This window comes from Taudactylus pleione, unplaced genomic scaffold (genome assembly GCF_031769625.1).
Source record: "Taudactylus pleione unplaced genomic scaffold, aTauple2 ptg000318l, whole genome shotgun sequence".
NCBI lineage: Eukaryota > Metazoa > Chordata > Amphibia > Anura > Myobatrachidae > Taudactylus > Taudactylus pleione.
The window spans coordinates 1,731,706-1,753,416 of record NW_028284719.1 but is presented as its reverse complement, the minus strand read 5'-3'; the positions used below and the strand labels follow the sequence as shown (position 1 = coordinate 1,753,416).

Sequence of the window (21,711 nt, the reverse complement as noted above, 5' to 3'; positions counted from 1 at the left end):
GGGGTGTATATGAGTATAAATTTTCGTAATAGTTACGCATCATAGCAGTAATTTGGGCATTTGAAGTAGTGAATGTGCCATCTTGATTTTTGAGAGGGTTAACTAGCATTGGGGTTCACGTCCCTTTTAGAAGGTTAGTCAGGAGACATCCCGTCTTGTTGCCAAATTTATGAAATTTATGATTAACAAAAAAGAGGTAACGGTCTCCCATACTTTGTAAAAATTCATCAAAGGATGTTTTATCAAGTAGATAATTACTTTTATTTACAGATGATGGGTGAAATTTAAAGGTTTGAAATGCTTCCGAGAAGGCATTTTGTCTGGTTATGTAAGAAGAAGCATATTTCTTGTGAATCGAGGCCACATAGGAAATTATAGCTCCACGTATCACCATTTTGGCTGATTGCCAGAAGAGAGGAGGATCGGTGATGGCATGGGAATTATTAGTATTTTTAAACTCCACCCAGGTTGATTCTAACCGAGATTTAAACTTAGTAGAATGGGCTAAATGTGAGGGGATCTCCAGGTAGGATAGGAACCCCTCTCAATGTCAACGTGGATAGAGGTCCATACCATAGCGTGATCTGGCAAAGCAATTGGTTCAATCACAGAGTCAGAAATTCTGGGAAAAAGCGAGTTGGCTATAAAAATAAAATCTATCCTAGAAAAGGAATTGTGGACTGATGAGTGACATGTGAATTCCTTATCAATGGGGTGCAGTGCTCTCCATACGTCAATCAAATGTAACCTAGAAGAGAACCAGGGAATACCAAGTTTGGGGGAAGTATTATTTCGAGGATTGTGCTGTGACCTATCTAGGACAAGAGACGATACCAAATTAAAGTCTCCACAAACAATTAAGGGAATATCTATAAACGGTATTAATTTGGATATGAGTGTTTGCAAAAACAATTTGGAATAGATATTTTGGGCATATACATTACACAAGATATATGAAGTATTTTGGTAGGCAATCTTAACTATAACGTATCTGCCTTCTGGATCTGCGTCTGTAAAAGATACTGTTATTTGGAGAGACTGTTTAACTAATATAATTACACCTCTTGCCTTTGAATTAAAAGGGGCAGCTGCTAATATTGACCAGCCTAACATTTGAAGTTTATTAGTCTCCGAGGACACTAAGTGTGTTTCTTGGACAAAAGCGATGTCTAGGTTGTGTTTAGATAAATATAGAAGTAATTTTCTCCTTTTACAAGGAGAATTTATACCTCCTATATTCAAAGTTCCGATTGTTAGTTGGGACATTAATCAGAAATAATGTGGAGGATATCAGCAATAAAATAGCCCTTTGCAAACATCATGTGATAGGTGGTGGGGTGAGGATAACAGAACAATGGGGAAGGGATACTACGACATAGACTGAACAAAAAAAGAAATAGAGGGGGGGTAAACAACCTAAGACATATAAAGCTCCCGGTAGAGGCGAGAGCCAAAGCTTTTTAAAGAGACATAACTTCAGGTGAAATTATGTAATCATACTTATTGAAAAACACATATTAATTCTCATCCAGATATTGCTCCCAGCCCATTCCGGCATACTAAATAAACAGGTAATATAATAAGAGCTATAAAAAAAAGCCATGAATTTACATATAAGGGGTCTAGACCCCAACAAGGGACATAATATATCTATATATAAGCATTGAACAAGTGTGTCATCAGGAAAACACTTAGCTTGTAAATTTTGAATAAACTTTGTGCATAAACAGCATATACAGAACCCACGGAATCCCGACAGGATTTTCCACTTGTTAACAGGTAGTCATCTCATCACTGGTTCCAGCCATCTTGATAAAGATTAGCCATAATTGGTTGATAAGTGTGTCCAAACTCAACTCAATGTGGGGGAGAAGGAGTGAGGTCAGCGATGTCTGCCGTGCCAAACTGTTCTTCTTCTCTAAGGTATGCTTGTGCGTCTTCCGGATTGGTGACATCCACATGTGAGTCTCCTCGGAATATGCGGAGCCTGGCAGGATATATTAATGCAAATTTTCTTTGTTTCTTAACAAGGGTAGAGCAGATTGGAGAGAAGGCCTTTCTAGCTCTTGTTAATTCCACAGAGAAATCTTGAAAGAGATAGAGTCTTTTTCCCTCCCAAACGATGGATTTAGTTTTACGGGATGCAGTCCAGAATGCCAGCTTATGTTGGTAATTCATACAGCGAAAAAGCGTCACACGTGGGTGGCTATCATTGGGTTTTGGGGTTGGACCGACTCTATGGGCATGCTCTATTATTAAGTCGTGGCATTCCTCTTCTATTCCCAATAATGATGGCAGTGTGGTACACAAGAATAGATATAGGGAGGGACCTTTGATGCTTTCAGGCAAGCCTATTAACCTTGTGTTGTTTCTGCGAGACCTATTCTCAAGGTCATCAACCTTGTTCCAGAGCTGGAAATTATCTTTCTTTAATTTCTGAATAGCATATTGGGCATCAGATAGGTCATGGCAGATTGACCCTATACAATTTTCCGTGTCAGTGACTCTATGTGTCAGGAGTTGTAGTTGAGTGGTGATGTCTGACACTGCACGTTTTAACAGTGGCGCCATAGTAGATTGAATTGCCTCTACCACCTTGCTAGGAGCATCTGGATCGCGGCGTGGTTGTGGTAAGTCAGCATTAGCATGATCCGCTGCCACTTTTTTACTAGCCGGTGTAGCTCCCTGTGACTCTGCATCAGGCACCATGCTGTTTTCCGCGCTGCGTTTCTGTTGGTGTTGTTGTGGGCTTTATGCTGTGGATAGCCGGTAACAAAATGATGCATGTTGAGGGGAGACCTCCCAATAAGATACAGGGGAGAATGTGTCCTGTATTGGAGACCAAATAAATGGTCTTGTCTGCTGAATATAGCCGGCGGAGGGAGGGAGCAGCACAGAGTACTTCACCTCTCCATGCAGCCGGAACCGGAAGTCTGGCAGATGGCCTCTTAAGAAACACTGTGATTACTGGCTGTAAGAAATGTGCAAACACTGTTTTTTGTGTGTGAAAGGGACATTAGGTCCTTCCACTCTGAGAGAGGGGATAATTTTGTTTAATTAGAGATGTACCAGCTAGGCTTTTATTTTTTTCTTTAATGTTTTGTTTATTCTTTTTATGCTGTAAATAAAAGTAGCTATGGATGTTATACTACTAATTGCCTGTTTTGTGAAAGCTCTACTCTCTACCCCAGGAAACAGCATGCTTACCCTGATCTTGCCACTATATATATATATATATATATATATATATATATATATATATATATTAGGGGTGAGCGGGTTCGGATTTCTGAAATCCGAACCCCCCCGAGCCCCCCGATCCGAGGCAGATCCGAGTCAGGCTCGACTTTTCCCGCCTGACTCGGATCTGAAACCGAGGCAAAACGTCATCATCCCGCCTTCCGGGTCTCGCGGGTTTTGGATCCTATATAAGGTACCCGCGTCGGCGCCATTTTCTCACTCGGCTGTGGACAGTGAAGAGGGAGGGTGGGAGTTAGGGCTGGCTGGGCTGTGTAGTGTAGTGTAGTGCAGAGTAGTGTTGTGCTGTGCTGTGCTGCGCTGTGCTGCTGTTGTCCATAGGGGCTGTGTCCACTACTTCAAAGTCCATAGGGGCTGGCTGTGTTGTGCTGTGCTGCTGTTGTTAATAGGGGCTGTGTCCACTACTTCAAAGTCCATAGGGGCTGGCTGGACTGTGTTGTGCAGTCAGTTCTCCATAGGGGCAGTGTCCACTCCAAAGTCCTGTGCAGTGTCCCAGTCCTAAAGGGGTGCTGTAGTGTCGTCCAGGTGGTGCTCTTTCCATCAGGGGTGCTCCCCCCAAGTGCTAAAAAAATAGTATTTTTTCTGTGTTTGTGAATTGTGTGCGCAGTAGCCGCACGTGCATCAACAAAGTAGTGCCAAGCGTGCGCCTGTGTCATAAGAAAAGGGCCGGCTGGCTTGACCGTTAAAGGGTGCTGTAACCCCCAAAGTACACTCCAGTTCAAACCAAATAATAAAATATTTTCTGTGTTTGTGAATTGTGTGCGCAGTAGCCGCACGTGCATCAACAAAGTAGTGCCAAGCGTGCGCCTGTGTCATAAGTAAAGGGCCAGCTGGCTTGACCGTTAAAGGGTGCTGTAACCCCCAAAGTACACTCCAAACCAAATAAAAAAATATTTTCTGTGTTTGTGAATTGTGTGCGCAGTAGCCGCACGTGCATCAACAAAGTAGTGCCAAGCGTGCGCCTGTGTCATAAGTAAAGGGCCGGCTGGCTTGACCGTTAAAGGGTGCTGTAACCCCCAAAGTACACTCCAGTCCAAACCAAATAAAAAAATATTTTCTGTGTTTGTGAATTGTGTGCGCAGTAGCCGCACGTGCATCAACAAAGTAGTGCCAAGCGTGCGCCTGTGTCATAAGTAAAGGGCCGGCTGGCTTGACCGTTAAGGGTTCTGTAACCCCCAAAGTAAACTCCAAACCAAATAAAAAAATATTTTCTGTGTTTGTGAATTGTGTGCACTGTGGCTGCACGTGCATCAACAAAGGAGCAGCGCCAAGCGTGCGCCTGTATCCCTAAAGTAAAGAGCCGGCTGGCTCATTTCTTAAAGGGTGGTGTAACCCACAAAGTGCCATAGCCGCACGTATATATCAATATAACATAAATGGAGGACCAAACTTTCTCCGATAAAAATAAAATAGGGAAAGATCAAGAACCACTTCCTCCTAGTGCTGTTGCTGCTGCTGGGAGTTGTTCATCATCCCAGAGAGGAAGTAGGAACACCACTACTTTTACTAAACAATTGACCCTCCAACAGTCCCTAGCGATGAGGATGAAGTACGACAGCAGTCATCCTGAAGCAAAACGTATAACTGAGGCCTTGACTGCTATGTTGGTGTTAGACGTGCGTCCGGTATCCGCCATTAGTGCAGTGGGATTTAGACAATTGATGGAGGTAGTGTGTCCCCGGTTCCAAATCCCGTCTAGATTCCACCTGCATCCTCAAAGCAGCAGCGACAAGCGTGCGTCTGTCTGTTAAAGGGTGGTGTAACCCTCAAAGTGCGCTCCACAAACAATAAAAAAATTCTTCTTTTTTTTCTGTCTTTGTGAATTGTGTGGGCTGTAGCCGCACTTGCATCCTCAAAGCAGCAGCGACAAGCGTGCATCTGTCTGTTAAAGGGTGGTGTAACCCTCAAAGTGCGCTCCACAAACAATAAAAATATTCTTTTTTTTTCTGTCTTTGTGAATTGTGTGGGCTGTAGCCGCACCTGCATCCTTAAAGCAGCAGCGACAAGCGTGCGTCTGTCTGTTAAAGGGTGGTGACACCCTCAAAGTGTGCTCCACAAACAATAAAAATATTCTTCTTTTTTTTCTGTCTTTGTGAAATGTGTGGGCTGTAGCCGCACTTGCATCCTCAAAGCAGCAGCGACAAGCGTGCATCTGTCTGTTAAAGGGTGGTGTAACCCTCAAAGTGCGCTCCACAAACAATAAAAAAAAAAAAAAATTTCTCTTTGTGAAATGTGTGGGCTGTAGCCGCACCTGCATCCTTAAAGCAGCAGCAACAAGCGTGCGTCTGTCTGTTAAAGGGTGGTGTAACCCTCAAAGTGCGCTCCACAAACAATAAAAAAAATTATTCTTTTTTTTTCTGTCTTTGTGAATTGTGTGGGCTGTAGCCGCACTTGCAGCCTCAAAGCAGCAGCGACAAGCGTGCGTCTGTCTGTTAAAGGGTGGTGTAACCCTCAAAGTGTGCTTCACAAACAATAAAAATATTCTTCTTTTTTTTTCTGTCTTTGTGAATTGTGTGGGCTGTAGCCGCACCTGCATCCTTAAAGCAGCAGCGACAAGCGTGCATCTGTCTGTTAAAGGGTGGTGTAACCCTCAAAGTGCACTCCACAAACAATAAAAAAATTATTCTTTTTTTTTCTGTCTTTGTGAATTGTGTGTGCTGTAGCCGCACTTGCATCCTCAAAGCAGCAGCGACAAGCGTGCATCTGTCTGTTAAAGGGTGGTGTAACCCTCAAAGTGCGCTCCACAAACAATAAAAAAATTATTTTTTTTTCTCTTTGTGAAATGTGTGGGCTGTAGCCACACCTGCATCCTTAAAGCAGCAGCAACAAGCGTGCGTCTGTCTGTTAAAGGGTTGTGTAACCCTCAAAGTGCGCTCCACAAACAATAAAAATATTATTCTTTTTTTTCTGTCTTTGTGAATTGTGTGGGCTGTAGCCGCACTTGCAGCCTCAAAGCAGCAGCGACAAGCGTGCGTCTGTCTGTTAAAGGGTGGTGTAACCCTCAAAGTGCTCCAAAAAATAAAAAAATGGTTTTTTATGTGTTTGTGACTTGTGTGCGATGTAGCCGCACGTGCATCAACACAGTAGCAGCGCCAAGTGTGCGCCTGTGTCATAAGTCAAGGGCCAATTTGGACATCTGGTCCGGACTGAAGGACGTGCCAACAATTTCTGACAAGTCTACTGTCACTGCATATGATACTGTCTTCAAAGCAGCAGCGACAAGCGTGCGTCTGTCTGTTAAAGGTTGGTGACACCCTCAAAGTGTGCTCCACAACCAATAAAAATATTCTTCTTTTTTTTTCTGTCTTTGTGAAATGTGTGGGCTGTAGCCGCACCTGCATCCTTAAAGCAGCAGCGACAAGCGTGCATCTGTCTGTTAAAGGATTACATCGGTGACAGCATCCAAGTAGGCATGTCAGACAGTCCGTACCTGTACTGGCAGGAAAAAGAAGCAATTTGGAGGTCCCTGTACAAACTGGCTCTATTTTACCTGAGTTTCCCCCCCCTCCAGTGTGTACTCCGAAAGAGTGTATAGTGCAGCCGGGAACCTTGTCAGCGAAAGGCGTAGGAGGTTGCTTCCACAAAATGTGGAGAAGATGATGTTCATAAAATGAATTATCAACTCTTCCAGGAAGACCAGCCTCCAGAACGTACAGAGGGACCTGTGGTTGTGGATTCCAGTGGGGACGAATTAATACTCTGTGAGGATGAGGATGTACACAACACTGAAGAGGGTGAGGAATCGGTGGATGAGGAGGATGAGGACGACATCTTGCCTCCGTAGAGCCAGTTTGTGCAGGGACAGATTAATTGCCAGTTTGTTTTGTGGGGGCCCAAACGAACCAATCATTTCAGCCACAGTCATGTGGCAGACCCTGGCGCTGAAATGTTTGGTTTGTTAAAGTGTGCATGTCCTGTTTATACAACATAAGGGTGGGTGGGAGGGCCCAAGGACAATTCCATCTTGCACCTCTTTTTTTTCTTTGAATTATGTACTGTTTGGGGCCTAGTTTTTCAAAATGCCATCCTGTCTGCCACTGCAGTGTCACTCCTAGATGGACCACGTGTTTGTGCCGCCCACTCGTATCTCTTAGCATAGTCATCCAGCTACCTCGGTGCAACCTTTTGGATATAAAAACACTATTGTGAGATGTGAGGTGTTCAGAATAGACTGGAAATGAGTGGAAATTAAGGTTATTGAGGTTAATAATAGCATAGGAGCAGAAAAACACACAAATTCTGTGATTTTAGCTGTTTTTATGCTTTTTTAAAAAAAAATACAGATCCAAAACACAAAACCCAGAACCCAAAACACGGAAGGGTGGTTTTGGCAAAACCAATCCAGATCCAAAACACGAAGAAAGATCCAGATCCAAAACCAAAAAACAAAACACGAAAAGTGGCCGGTGCACACCCCTAATATATATACTGTATATATATACACTAGTGGCCGAAATCGTGGAAACCTTTAGAAAAATGTGTGTTTTTAAGGTTTACTTGCATATAACTGCATTATTTGTAAAGAAAATCCTCTAAAGGTATATATCATTGGAAATATAATTTTATGCACAATATAATGCAGGACACAGTGACGAATTATCTTTATTACATAAACATTTATAGCTAAATAAAGATAAGGAGAAAGGGGATTTCATAAACTCAAAAGTGACCAACAAGAGTGAGAGCCAATCAGGTGTTGCAATGCCACAATATGGATCCAATAAGATGTTAGCATGAGTAAGATCACATTTGTTGCTACCAGAATTGATAGCAAAACATTTTCTTTAGTTATTGATTTTCACTAAGTTGGTCGCTGTTTTTCATGCATTTTTTTACTTTATTTTCTTGAATTAAGCTGTGTAATTTATTTAGGAGAACAAGCAAAGTAAAAACAGTTGACTGGTCACCTAGAAATAATTACTTTAAATTAATTTCAAAACTGTAGATCAGTGACTCCCAACCTCGGTCCTCAAGGCACACTAACAGTCCTGGTTTTAGTGATATCCATGCTTGAGTAGAGATGGTTAAATCAACATAGCTGAGGTACTAATTAAATCACATGTGCTCAAGTATGTCTATCCTTAAAACCTGGACTGTTAGTGTGCCTTGAGGACCGTTTTTGGGAACCCCTGCTGTAGACTAAGGGGTAAATTTACTAAAGTGAGAGTAACCAATCAGATTCTAGCTATTATCTCCTAAAAGGTGCTATTTAAATGTTAAGTAGAATCTGATTGGTTGGTATGGGATACATCTCCATTTCTAAATACTCTCATTTTAGTAAATTTACCCCTAAGTATCAATAGACTCAAAACAGACTTAAAACCAACCTGGTAAAGGTAGGAAAAGATCCACAACACCATGCTGTGATAGAAGAATGAAAAAACTGTGCTTGAGTTTCAGAAGAAAATCATCTAAGGCAATTCAAAATGATTTACGTGAATGTGGAGTAAACATCAGTGCCAGGACTGTATGACGCAGCCTTCAATATTTTGGATTAAATGTCAGAATTCCCAGGAAAAAGATGCTTTTATCTCTCAAACAAACCATCACAAAAGCTTGGGAAAGGGGAGGAGTTGGGAGACCATGATCACTGGCACCAATATATTAATATATTATGATAGAGGTAGAAAAAAATTACATAGGAAAGATTTATGTGTGTGTAACAGTATCAGACATATCATGCCTGTGGAGGTGCACCCATGAGAGTAAAAACTTACAAAAGATAAGAGAATAAGGTACTCTCTTTTTTTGGTGCACAAAATTCTACCTATACTGTTAATAAAACTTAACCTTTAATAATTATGTTTAAAATAAAGTAGTAGTTATAGGGGACAGGGTACATAATATTATACATAAATGATACAAACACTAATTAAAAGAAAAGAGGCACATATACCCCAAAAGAACATTAAATGGTGGTTATGACCTATAAAAATTATGCAATCATAGGTATTAGATACCCATATACCTAGATAGACCACCCACAATTCTGAAATAACAATGGTATTAGGCCAAAGTGAAAAATTGTAGATGAAGTAGTGTGCTTCATCAAAGAGATATCATCTCTACATAAATCAACTGGAAACAATCCAACCACTAAATTAAAGCAGCTTGTTACATGCAATCATGTTAACAGTGTAATAGTCAGTAAATCTCCATTTCACCAATGAAGTTTATATGATCACAAATTCATAGTCTATAATTTGCTACGACTTCAAGTCAGACACAGTAGGAAAAATACAGATTATTGATCCAGTAATTATTTAATTACTATAAATTGGTAATATGCTGCTTGTTTCAAAATTTTGTTACTACCTATACATATAAGGTAGATTCCATCACATAATTATGTACATCTTATAATACAATGGAATAACTATGTGCAATCATTTGCAAACAAGCAGTTATATAAATCGCTAGTCTGGATCACATAAATATGCCAACAGTATTTAATGTGTGGTGAAAGTGGGTATTTCTAGAGTAAGCGTAAATCACAATCAGGGTATCAGGTAAATAATATAGAAATAATAAATAGTATTACGATAATAATATACCATTCAGTATAGTATGGGGTAAATGGCTGCTATACATCATATACTGAAAATAGTAAGTGGGGCATGAGCAGACCCACCTCCTATACCCTGACGGCATGCAGTAGTCAACGGCATCTGCTGTTTGTCCAGCTTGCCTCACTGGGGGATAAATTTACTTAGATGAGAGTTCTATTAAGAAGTGATGTTGCCCATAGCAACCAATCAGATTCTACTTCTCATTTATCTAGCACCGTCTAGAAGATAATGCCTGGCCTCTGATTGGTTGCTATGGGCACCATAATATCTTAATAGAACTTCCATCTTAGTAAATTGACCCCTGGGAGCCTGATGAAATCAGCGCAGGCTCCCTGGTGGGTTAGCTAGGAAATAAACATACAGGAATATTTAGGGAGCCAATCAGTGCAACCCTTTGCTACTTACTCCCCTTGCAGAGTGTATAAAGAGCAACACCACACTCCTAATACAATATTTAGATAAAGAAATAAACACTCTACAGGTGAGATGGTGCTGGTTATACTTAAAACAGAACAATATAAGTGCATGTACAGTAAAAAAAGGTTGTCTTTTATACTCAGTCTTTGTTATGTTCCACGATGTTTAGGGAGCCATGAGTAATTTATTTTAGATGTTATTTTGCTGTGCCACTCTTTCTTTGAATTCTCATATGATGTGATAATATGGAAAACAAAAGACAAAGGTGGAGCTTGTATTACATAAAGTGGTCAATTAGTCTGCAGGAAATTGCTTGAACAATGGATGTCATACCCCACTCACAATATAATAAAGCAAGGTCAAATATATAAAGGTATCTTTACACACCTGGTGGCGGATGTCCGTCAAAACAATAATATATGTGCCGCTATCCACAACCAGAATGAGGGTCACAACAGCATATGCAACTTTTCCCACAATCAAAGTAAGGGTCACAATCCTGTATGTAGAGCTTTCCACAATCAAAGCAAAAATCATGCACCCTTACTTACAGTACAAAGGAATATATAGAGATGTATCCATCAAGGTATATTTAACAACAGACTTTGCACATATTCATAAAATCCTGTAATCAGATTAAAGTAATTGTGTACCTTACTCACAATGGAGGCTGCTGAGATAAGGACATCAAGGTTTCTTTAATCATCCTTCCTTTCTTGCTGAATTTTCCCTTAGTATCCCTTCAAGTATTTAATCAAAAATAACACAAATGAGGCACAAAATAAAACGGTATTTTCACAAGGTCAGTCTGTAAATGCAATCATTGGAAAAGATGTTTAAGTTGTAAAGTTGCAGGGTCCAGACCTTCTTTTGCAGGCTTACACTGTTCCAAAGAGTTCCAAAATAGAACTGTCCCAGTGTGAATATTAAAAAATAAGGGGGAGATTTAATAAAATTGGAGATAAATAGCACCAACCAATTAGCTCCTAACTGTCATTTTTCAAACACAGCCTGTAAGGTGACAGTTAGTAGCTGATTGGTTGGTGCTATTTATCTCCAATTTTATCTCTCTTCAAGCTTTATTGAATCTCCCCCTAAATCCCCTAACCAATGCATTTCGATTTCTAAAACATCTTTATCAAGGCATAAGGGTTTCAATCGCTTCCCTCTTATAAATACCGCCCCTAAAGTAACTATTGATTACTAATTTATATGTTGTATTTTTTATGTTTATCATCTACTAACATATGGACAATTAAATATTTTATCAATTCTAAGAACTTTGTGAGATAATTTGTTTATAACTCTAGGATTATTGGTCTCATGTTTGCAAAAAGAAAGTGAAAGGTGTCACTGTGGAAACTCAGGACGCAATGGGCATGCCCATCCCAAACTCTGATGTCTATATGGGACGAGAAACAACAAACATTACCAAAGAGGCAGTAGGAGCTGAACAAACGTCACGATCGGGATGGCCGTAGGTCATGTGACCACATGTCATATGCAGATGGATTCTGGGTAGAACATCTTGTCCAAAAGTGGCACCAGTGCTCCCCCTGTGCAATGGGAAGAAGAAATATGAATCTATAATGGATAGGACATTGAGACCAATAGAGATTATGTGCATATGCAGAACAAAGAGAGGATCTGATTAAATCCCCAGGTATTTCTCATTAGCGAATTAAGAGGCGGTATTTATAGGAGGGACACGATTGAATCCCTATGCCTTGATAAAAAAATTTTAGAAATCAAAACGTGTTTATTAGGGGATTTATTATTTGTTATTCACACTGGGACAGTTCTATTTAGAACTGTGTAAGCCTGCTAAGGAAGGTCCCCACCCTGCAACTTTGTCACAGGTTATATACGACCCTTAAACATCTTTTCCAATGAATGCTTTTACAGACTGACCTTGTGAAAATACCATTTTATTTTGTGCCTCACTTGTGTTATTTTTTTATTAAATACTTGAAAATAGATAGGGCCATTTTTCTCCATTATTACTTATACCCCGAAATGTATTATTGGGGATAAGGGAAAATTCAGCAAGTAAAGAAGGATGATAAAAGAGACCTTGATGTGCTTATTGCAGCAGCCTCCATTGTGAGTAGGGTACACAATTATTTTACTCTGATTACAGGATTTTTGAAGTCTATATGAAGATGTGCAAAGTCTATTGTTAAAGATACCTTGATGGATACATCTCTATATATTCCTTTGTAAGTAAGGGTATGTGATTTTTGCTTTGATTGTGGAAAGCTCTACATACAGCACTGTGGGCCTGATTCAGAGCCGAACGCTCTGAGCAGAGCGCTCGCTCTGAATCAGGGCCCTCCTCCATTAAAATGGAGCATCCTCCTGGACGCTTGTATAGCTGTGGGTCACCACCCACAGCATATACGAGCGTCCTAAAAGATGGTCCCGATGGTCTTGACCATCGCGACCATCGGACTTGCGAAGGAGACCCTGCGGTAGGGTCTCCCAGCCGCAAGTCCTGGAGTGATTTTGGCTCTATCAGAGCCAAAATCACTCCCACTGACATCACTAGTGATGTCAGTGGGGCTGGCTCCAGACGGTCGTATATATCACTAGTGATGTCAGTGGGGCTGGCTCCAGACGGTAGGCATTCCCATGGGAACGCCTCCGTCTGGCAGGCACGCTCACAAAAGGGGGCGTGCTATCAATCAACATCGACAGCACGCCCCCTTTGGTGCAAGACCCCGAGCGATGGCAAGACCGTCACTCGTTGGGTCTTGCGCATGCGCACGACGGAGCTCCCTCCATCGTGCGCATGCACAGTGGGGAACATCGACCCGCTTGCGAGCGTACTGACGCTCGCGAGTGGGTCTGAATGACCCCCTGTGACCCTTGCTTTGATTATGGTAAAAGTTACATAAGCTGTTGTGACCCTCGTCCTGATTGTAGAGCAGCGCATATATTATTGTTTTGACGGACATCCACCACCAGGGTTGTAAAGATACCTTTAAATATTTGACCTCGCTTTATTATCTTGTGAGTGGGGTACAAAATCCATCTAATTGTTCAAGCAATTTCCTGCAGACTGTAATTGCCCATTTAATACAAACTCCACCTTTGTCTTTTGTTTTCCATATAATCACATTGTATGATAATTCAAAGAAAGAGTGGCACAGCATAATAACATTTAAAAGAAATTACTCATGGCTCCCTAAAAATTGTGGAACACAATTGAAAGACTGAGTATAAAAGACAACCATTTTTTTACTGGATGTGCACTTATATTGTACTGTTTTAAGTATTACCAGCACCATCTCACTTGGCGAGAAAATGAGAATGCCAGATATGTGAGAATCACAAATAAAGAAATAGATGGAAGTATTCAGGATGCTGCTGCCCTATAAGTGAGGAAAATGCACAATGAATACTGGGTGAGAGATCCCCAGTCCCACAGGGAGGAAGATAGAGAGAATCGGCTGGCATGCTGATGGACACTTCCACCCCACTCTTCTCTAAGACAGTGCAGTGAGAGGCCTAATATACATGAGGTGAAGCATCCAGTGGATCCCTGAAAATGGACAAGTACCTGATACTCTAGTGGCTGCTGCCGTGGTGTGTAGTCAGTGGAATCCCCTCGTGCACAGCAGAGGCTCCGAAGTCAAGATGTGCATTTCACCAGGATAGTGACTTTTTCAATTGAGGTCTGTGAGATCACAGTACTGGCTGAGTTAATGTATCACTCCGACCAATCAAAGGTGAGAGCAGGTGGCAGTCAAACAATTAGATTCTAGTCAGGGTGGGACTGGCCTGCAGAGAGTGATTGGATTATTATTGCCCAATCATCTTGGGTGGGCAGAATGCCCACGTGTGTAAGTTTTTTCTCTATAGACATATTCAGTATATAAACATAGATGGAATGAGGAACCGATTCTGTGTAAATAATCTTGAGTAAGTAATTTGAAATTGACCCAATGCATTAATAAAAAATTGGTTAATTTCCTAGACCTCAATATGCACAGCAGAGCAGTGAGGAAGCAGCGGATGAATTGATATTGTATGCATGTGCACATCATCTATTCACAGTGCAGAGAGAGCCAGGGGGCATCTCGGAAAGTACTGGATACAACCCCACAGTGATGGAAATGGGGATGCCATGAGACTAAGCCCCCTTTTCCCTTGGCTCTGCCCCCTTTTATAATGCAAATGCACCTTTACTGCACTATGGGTCATGACCCTCTGGCCACCAATGTTGGGAGGTATGTAATTGCAGCAAACGGCTTCCTAACAGAGTACTAATGGATATTGTGCAATACTAAGAAATGTGCTATCCATAGTTCAGTACATATAACTGTTTACAAAATGTAACATTTTGTTAGAAAGTTAATTGTATTCTGTTGTATTATGTTCTAAATTAAATTGTCAGTGTAATGATATATGCTTTTTGGAATAATACTAAAATATGTTAGTGCTATAAGCTGTTAAACTTCAAAAATGCACAATTTCCAAAAGGCTTTCACAAATTTGCCCACTAATGTGTATAAATAAATATATCTATATCTATTTTTATATATATATATATATATATATATATATATATATAAGTCCAAATACTCGGCACTGAGCTAAAAATGTATCAACTGCTGCCGGTGCCCTCCTTCATAAATAACAGATATACATACAGTTGACGGCACTCGAGCATAAATATGGAATAAACACACGGAGTTCCCGTATTGGGTCAACGTTTCAATTCACAAAATGAATTTTCATCAGGAACTGATGAAAATTCATTTTGTGAATTGAAACGTTGACCCAATAGGGAACTCCGTGTGTTTATTCCATATCTATGCTCGAGTGCCGCCAACTGTATGTGTATATATAGCGTAGGGATCAGGCAGCACTCATTGCGATAATAATACAGGGGACGAGGTTACAAAAAAAAGGTGTAAGCTGGTCTCCTGTATTGTTATCACAATGCGCACTGCATGATCCCTATGCTGCATTTTGTAATCCACCTTCTTGGAGGTTTATGTAAGGAAAGCTCCTGCATTTTTGGCTAAATTGAATTAGAGAGGAGTGCTGCTGGATTGAATTACCATATATATATATATAATAGAATTTGGAGGTCTTTAGGATGATCCACCACAATGTTCTTCAAATAACACTTCAGTAACCTGGATGGCTATCTTCCTTGGACATGTATTCTGAAGAACGGAAAATTTGAGAGGATTTCTTCTTTAGATTTTGTCGCATTATCGACTACCTCAGGGGTATTCAATGTTTAGACCAGCATCTCCAAAAATGGTATTGATCCTTCTACTCAGGGGTTTATACTGTATTAGATAAGTAATAGAATAATCTTCCCTTCATAAAAAATTAACTTCTTAGGATCACTCTATCCAAATACTGCAGCTGTTTCCTGTGTGTGTTCTATTTCTCAGTCAAATGATGACTCTTGAGATATATATATATATATATATACTAGGGGTGAGCGGGTTCGGATTTCTAAAATCCGAACCCCCCCGATCCGAGTCCGATCCGAGTCAGGCTCGACTTTTCCCGCCTGACTCGGATCTGAAATCGAGGCAAAACGTCATCATCCCGCCTTCCGAGTCTCGCGGGTTTTGGATCCTATATAAGGTACCCGCGTCGGCGCCATTTTCTCACTCGGCTGTGGACAGTGAAGAGGGAGGGTGGGAGTTAGGGCTGTGTAGTGTAGTGTAGTGTAGTGCTGCTGTTGTCCACTACTTCAAAGTCCATAGGGGCTGGCTGTGTTGTGCTGTGCTGCTGTTGTTAATAGGGGCTGTGTCCACTACTTCAAAGTCCATAGGGGCTGGCTGGACTGTGTTGTGCAGTCAGTTCTCCATAGGGGCTGTGTCCACTCCAAAGTCCTGTGCAGTGTCCCAGTCCTAAAGGAGAGCTGTAGTGTTGTCCAGGGGGTGCTCTGTCCATCAGGGGCGCTCCCCCAAGTGCTAAAAAAATAATATATTTTCTGTGTTTGTGAATTGTGTGCGCAGTAGCCGCACGTGCATCAACAAAGTAGTGCCAAGCGTGCGCCTGTGTCATAAGTAAAGGGCCGGCTGGCTTGACCGTTAAAGGGTGCTGTAACCCCCGAAAGTACACTCCAGTCCAAACCAAAAAAAAATTATTTTCTGTGTTTGTGAATTGTGTGCGCAGTAGCCGCACGTGCATCAACAAAGTAGTGCCAAGCGTGCGCCTGTGTCATAAGTAAAGGGCCGGCTGGCTTGACCGTTAAGGGTGCTGTAACCCCCGAAAGTACACTCCAGTCCAAACCAAAAAAAAAAATATTTTCTGTGTTTGTGAATTGTGTGCGCAGTAGCCGCACGTGCATCAACAAAGTAGTGCCAAGCGTGCGCCTGTGTCATAAGTAAAGGGCCGGCTGGCTTGACCGTTAAGGGTGCTGTAACCCCCGAAAGTACACTCCAGTCCAAACCAAAAAAAAAATTATTTTCTGGGTTTGTGAATTGTGTGCGCAGTAGCCGCACGTGCATCAACAAAGTAGTGCCAAGCGTGCGCCTGTGTCATAAGTAAAGGGCCGGCTGGCTTGACCGTTAAGGGTGCTGTAACCCCCGAAAGTACACTCCAGTCCAAACCAAAAAAAAAATTATTTTCTGTGTTTGTGAATTGTGTGCGCAGTAGCCGCACGTGCATCAACAAAGTAGTGCCAAACGTGCGCCTGTGTCATAAGTAAAGGGCCGGCTGGCTTGACCGTTAAAGGGTGCTGTAACCCCCAAAGTACACTCCAGTCCAAACCAAAAAAAAAATTATTTTCTGTGTTTGTGAATTGTGTGCGCAGTAGCCGCACGTGCATCAACAAAGTAGTGCCAAGCGTGTGCCTGTGTCATAAGTAAAGGGCCGGCTGGCTTGACCGTTAAAGGGTGCTGTAACCCCCGAAAGTACACTCCAGTCCAAACCAAAAAAAAAAATTATTTTCTGTGTTTGTGAATTGTGTGCGCAGTAGCCGCACGTGCATCAACAAAGTAGTGCCAAGCGTGCGCCTGTGTCATAAGTAAAGGGCCGGCTGGCTTGACCGTTAAAGGGTGCTGTAACCCCCAAAGTACACTCCAGTCCAAACCGAAAAAAATTATTTTCTGTGTTTGTGAATTGTGTGCGCAGTAGCCGCACGTGCATCAACAAAGTAGTGCCAAGTGTGCGCCTGTGTCATAAGTAAAGGGCCGGCTGGCTTGACCGTTAAAGGGTGCTGTAACCCCCGAAAGTACACTCCAGTCCAAACCAAAAAAAAAATTATTTTCTGGGTTTGTGAATTGTATGCGCAGTAGCCGCACGTGCATCAACAAAGTAGTGCCAAGCGTGCGCCTGTGTCATAAGTAAAGCGCCGGCTGGCTTGACCGTTAAAGGGTTCTGTAACCCCCAAAGTACACTCCAAACCAAAAAAATATATATTTTCTGTGTTTGTGACTTGTGTGCACTGTGGCTGCACGTGCATCAACAAAGGAGCAGCGCCAAGCGTGCGCCTGTGTCCCATAAGTAAAGAGCCGGCTGGCTCATTTCTTAAAGGGTGGTGTAACCCACAAAGTGCACTACTCTCCAGCAAAAATAAAAAAATATTTTCTGTGTTTGTGTGCACTTTAGCCGCACGTATATATATCAATATAACATAAATGGAGGACCAAACTTTCTCTGATAAAAATAAAATAGGGAAAGATCAAGAACCACTTCCTACTAGTGCTGTTGCTGCTGCTGGGAGTTGTTCATCATCCCAGAGAGGAAGTAGGAACATCACTACTTTTACTAAACAATTGACCCTCCAACAGTCCCTAGCGATGAGGATGAAGTACGACAGAAGTCATCCTGAAGCAAAACGTATAACTGAGGCCTTGACTGCTATGTTGGTGTTAGACGTGCGTCCGGTATCCGACATTAGTGCAGTGGGATTTAGACAATTGATGGAGGTAGTGTGTCCTCGGTTCCAAATCCCGTCTAGATTCCACCTGCATCCTCAAAGCAGCAGCGACAAGCGTGCGTCTGTCTGTTAAAGGGTGGTGACACCCTCAAAGTGTGCTACACAAACAATTAAAATATTGTTCTTTTTTTTTCTGTCTTTGTGAAATGTGTGGGCTGTAGCCACACCTGCATCCTTAAAGCAGCAGCGACAAGCGTGCGTCTGTCTGTTAAAGGGTGGTGACACCCTCAAAGTGTTCTACACAAACAATTAAAATATTGTTCTTTTTTTTCGGTCTTTGTGAAATGTGTGGGCTGTAGCCGCACCTGCATCCTTAAAGCAGCAGCGACAAGCGTGCGTCTGTCTGTTAAAGGGTGGTGTAACTCTCAAAGTGCTCCAAAAAATAAAAAACTATTTTTTTTATGTGTTTGTGACTTGTGTGCGATGTAGCCGCACTTGCATCCTCAAAGCAGCAGCGACAAGCGTGCGTCTGTCTGTTAAAGGGTGGTGACACCCTCAAAGTGTGCTACACAAACAATTAAAATATTGTTCTTTTTTTTTTGGTCTTTGTGAAATGTGTGGGCTGTAGCCGCACCTGCATCCTTAAAGCAGCAGCGACAAGCGTGCGTCTGTCTGTTAAAGGGTGGTGACACCCTCAAAGTGTGCTACACAAACAATAAAAATATTCTTCTTCTTTTATCTGTCTATGTGAATTGTGTGGGCTGTAGCCGCACCTGCATCCTTAAAGCAGCAGCGACAAGCGTGCGTCTGTCTGTTAAAGGGTGGTGACACCCTCAAAGTGTTCTACACAAACAATTAAAATATTGTTCTTTTTTTTCGGTCTTTGTGAAATGTGTGGGCTGTAGCCGCACCTGCATCCTTAAAGCAGCAGCGACAAGCGTGCGTCTGTCTGTTAAAGGGTGGTGTAACTCTCAAAGTGCTCCAAAAAATAAAAAACTATTTTTTTTATGTGTTTGTGACTTGTGTGCGATGTAGCCGCACTTGCATCCTCAAAGCAGCAGCGACAAGCGTGCGTCTGTCTGTTAAAGGGTGGTGACACCCTCAAAGTGTGCTACACAAACAATAAAAATATTCTTCTTTTTTCTGTCTTTGTGAATTGTGTGGGCTGTAGCCGCACCTGCATCCTTAAAGCAGCAGCGACAAGCGTGCGTCTGTCTGTTAAAGGGTGGTGACACCCTCAAAGTGTGCTACACAAACAATTAAAATATTGTTCTTTTTTTTCGGTCTTTGTGAAATGTGTGGGCTGTAGCCGCACCTGCATCCTTAAAGCAGCAGCGACAAGCGTGCGTCTGTCTGTTAAAGGGTGGTGACACCCTCAAAGTGTGCTACACAAAGAATAAAAATATTCTTCTTCTTTTTTCTGTCTTTGTGAATTGTGTGGGCTGTAGCCGCACTTGCATCCTCAAAGCAGCAGCGACAAGCGTGCGTCTGTCTGTTAGAGGGTGGTGTAACCCTCAAAGTGTGCTCCACAAACAATAAAAATATTCTTTTTTTTTTTCTGTCTTTGTGAATTGTGTGGGCTGTAGCCGCACTTGAATCCTCAAAGCAGCAGCGACAAGCGTGCGTCTGTCTGTTAAAGGATTACATCGGTGACAGCATCCAAGTAGGCATGTCAGACAGTCCGTACCTGTACTGGCAGGAAAAAGAAGCAATTTGGAGGTCCCTGTACAAACTGGCTCTATTTTACCTGAGTTGCCCCCCCTCCAGTGTGTACTCCGAAAGAGTGTTTAGTGCAGCCGGGAACCTTGTTAGCGAAAGGCGTAGGAGGTTGCTTCCACAAAATGTGGAGAAGATGATGTTCATAAAATGAATGATCAACTCTTCCAGGGAGACCAGCCTCCAGAACGTACAGAGGGACCTGTGGTTCCAGCAGGGACGAATTAATACTCTGTGAGGATGAGGATGTACATAACACTGAAGAGGGTGAGGAATCTGTGGATGAGGAGGATGAGGACGACTTCTTGCCTCCGTAGAGCCAGTTTGTGCAGGGACAGATTAATTGCCAGCTTGTTTTGTGGGGGCCCAAATGAACCAATCATTTCAGCCACAGTTGTGTGGCAGACCCTGGCGCTGAAATGATTGGTTTGTTAAAGTGTGCATGTCCTGTTTATACAACATAAGGGTGGGTGGGAGGGCCCAAGGACAATTCCATCTTGCACCTCTTTTTTTTCTTTGCATTATGTACAGTTTGGGGCCTAGTTTTTCAATGCCATCCTGTCTGCCACTGCAGTTTCACGCCTAGATGGGTCACGTGTTTGTGCCGCCCACTCGTGTCGCTTAGCATAGTCATCCAGCTACCTCGGTGCAACCTTTTGGACATAAAAACACTATTGTGAGGTGTGAGGTATTCAGAATAGACTGGAAATGAGTGGAAATTAAGGTTATTGAGGTTAATAATAGCATAGGAGCAGAAAAACCTACAAATTCTGTGATTTTAGCTGTTTTTATGCTTTTTTTCAAAAAAATACAGATCCAAAACACAAAACCCAGAACCCAAAACACGGAAGGGTGGTTTTGGCAAATCCAATCCAGATCCAAAACACGAAGAAAGATCCAGATCCAAAACCAAAACACAAAACACGAAAAGTGGCCGGTGCACACCCCTAATATATACATACATACAGCATAAGAGATGGAAATCGACACTGCTGTAATTCAAACACCACAGTGTTTATTTACAGCAATTGAAATATACTGCAATGTTTTAGGCAGCCAAAAGATTCATCCTACTGGAAAATGTCATTCATACAGTAAATAAGTGAAAAAATTATGTATAAAAGACCATTTAACCAGAAACTTCTTAAGAAAATAAAAATGCTTTATAGTGATTTTTATTAGCAACTCATTCATATAAGAATAATTGCACATTAGGTTAACATGCCATTTAATTGTGCTTTTATCTTTTTCAGTAAAAAGTGGTTGGAAAAAGAAGAAATTCTAAGAAGAAAAATTAAACATATAAAAAAATGCAACCTTGATAAAGATAACCCCACAGAGCCATTTGTATTGGAGAAAGCGGACTGTGTAATAAGTATATATTTAATGCAACATGTTAGCAAAGATAAGGATTCTTATAGCAAAAACCTTAAAAAACTATCTTCCTTCATTAAAGTAGGTGGCTATCTATTATTGATGGGTACATTTAATGGAAAGTATTATACAGTTGGGGAGCACACGTTCCATATCCTAACATATGATGAGGTCTTTTTAAGGAAGGCTGTAGAAGATGCAGGATTTACCATAGAACACCTTCAGATATTAGAGAGCACAGTGGACACTGATATTGCAAAATATGGCAGTATGTACAGTCTTAGGGCTCTCAAAGAGAGGGAAGTTTAGTTTCCAAAAAAAGTGTGGTTCAATCAAAAAAAAATCAAAGAAGCGCGGAAACATTAGGAATGAATTTTTTTCCTTTTTTATTAAGATTGGTAAAATTTTGTCAGAAATAATTAATTATCAAAGAAAACATGAGGTATAGCTAATAATTACAGTAGTGATATTGCCATACAAAAGGACATACTGTACAGTAAACAAGTTAGCAATTATAAT

At 41.6% G+C, this 21,711-nt stretch overlaps 1 protein-coding gene across 4 annotated transcripts in view; it reads left to right on the top strand.

Annotated features, from left to right (window-relative positions):
* The window catches only part of LOC148509623 (nicotinamide N-methyltransferase-like), a 30,723-nt gene extending 9,222 nt beyond the window's left edge, over positions 1-21,501 (top strand). For all 4 annotated transcript variants that reach the window (XM_088442887.1, XM_088442884.1, XM_088442886.1 and 1 more), the window contains one exon: positions 21,072-21,501. In XM_088442887.1, coding sequence (XP_088299013.1) covers positions 21,072-21,501 — 430 coding nt within the window. The remainder of the gene's footprint in view (positions 1-21,071) is intronic.
* Positions 21,502-21,711: the final 210 nt, after the last annotated feature.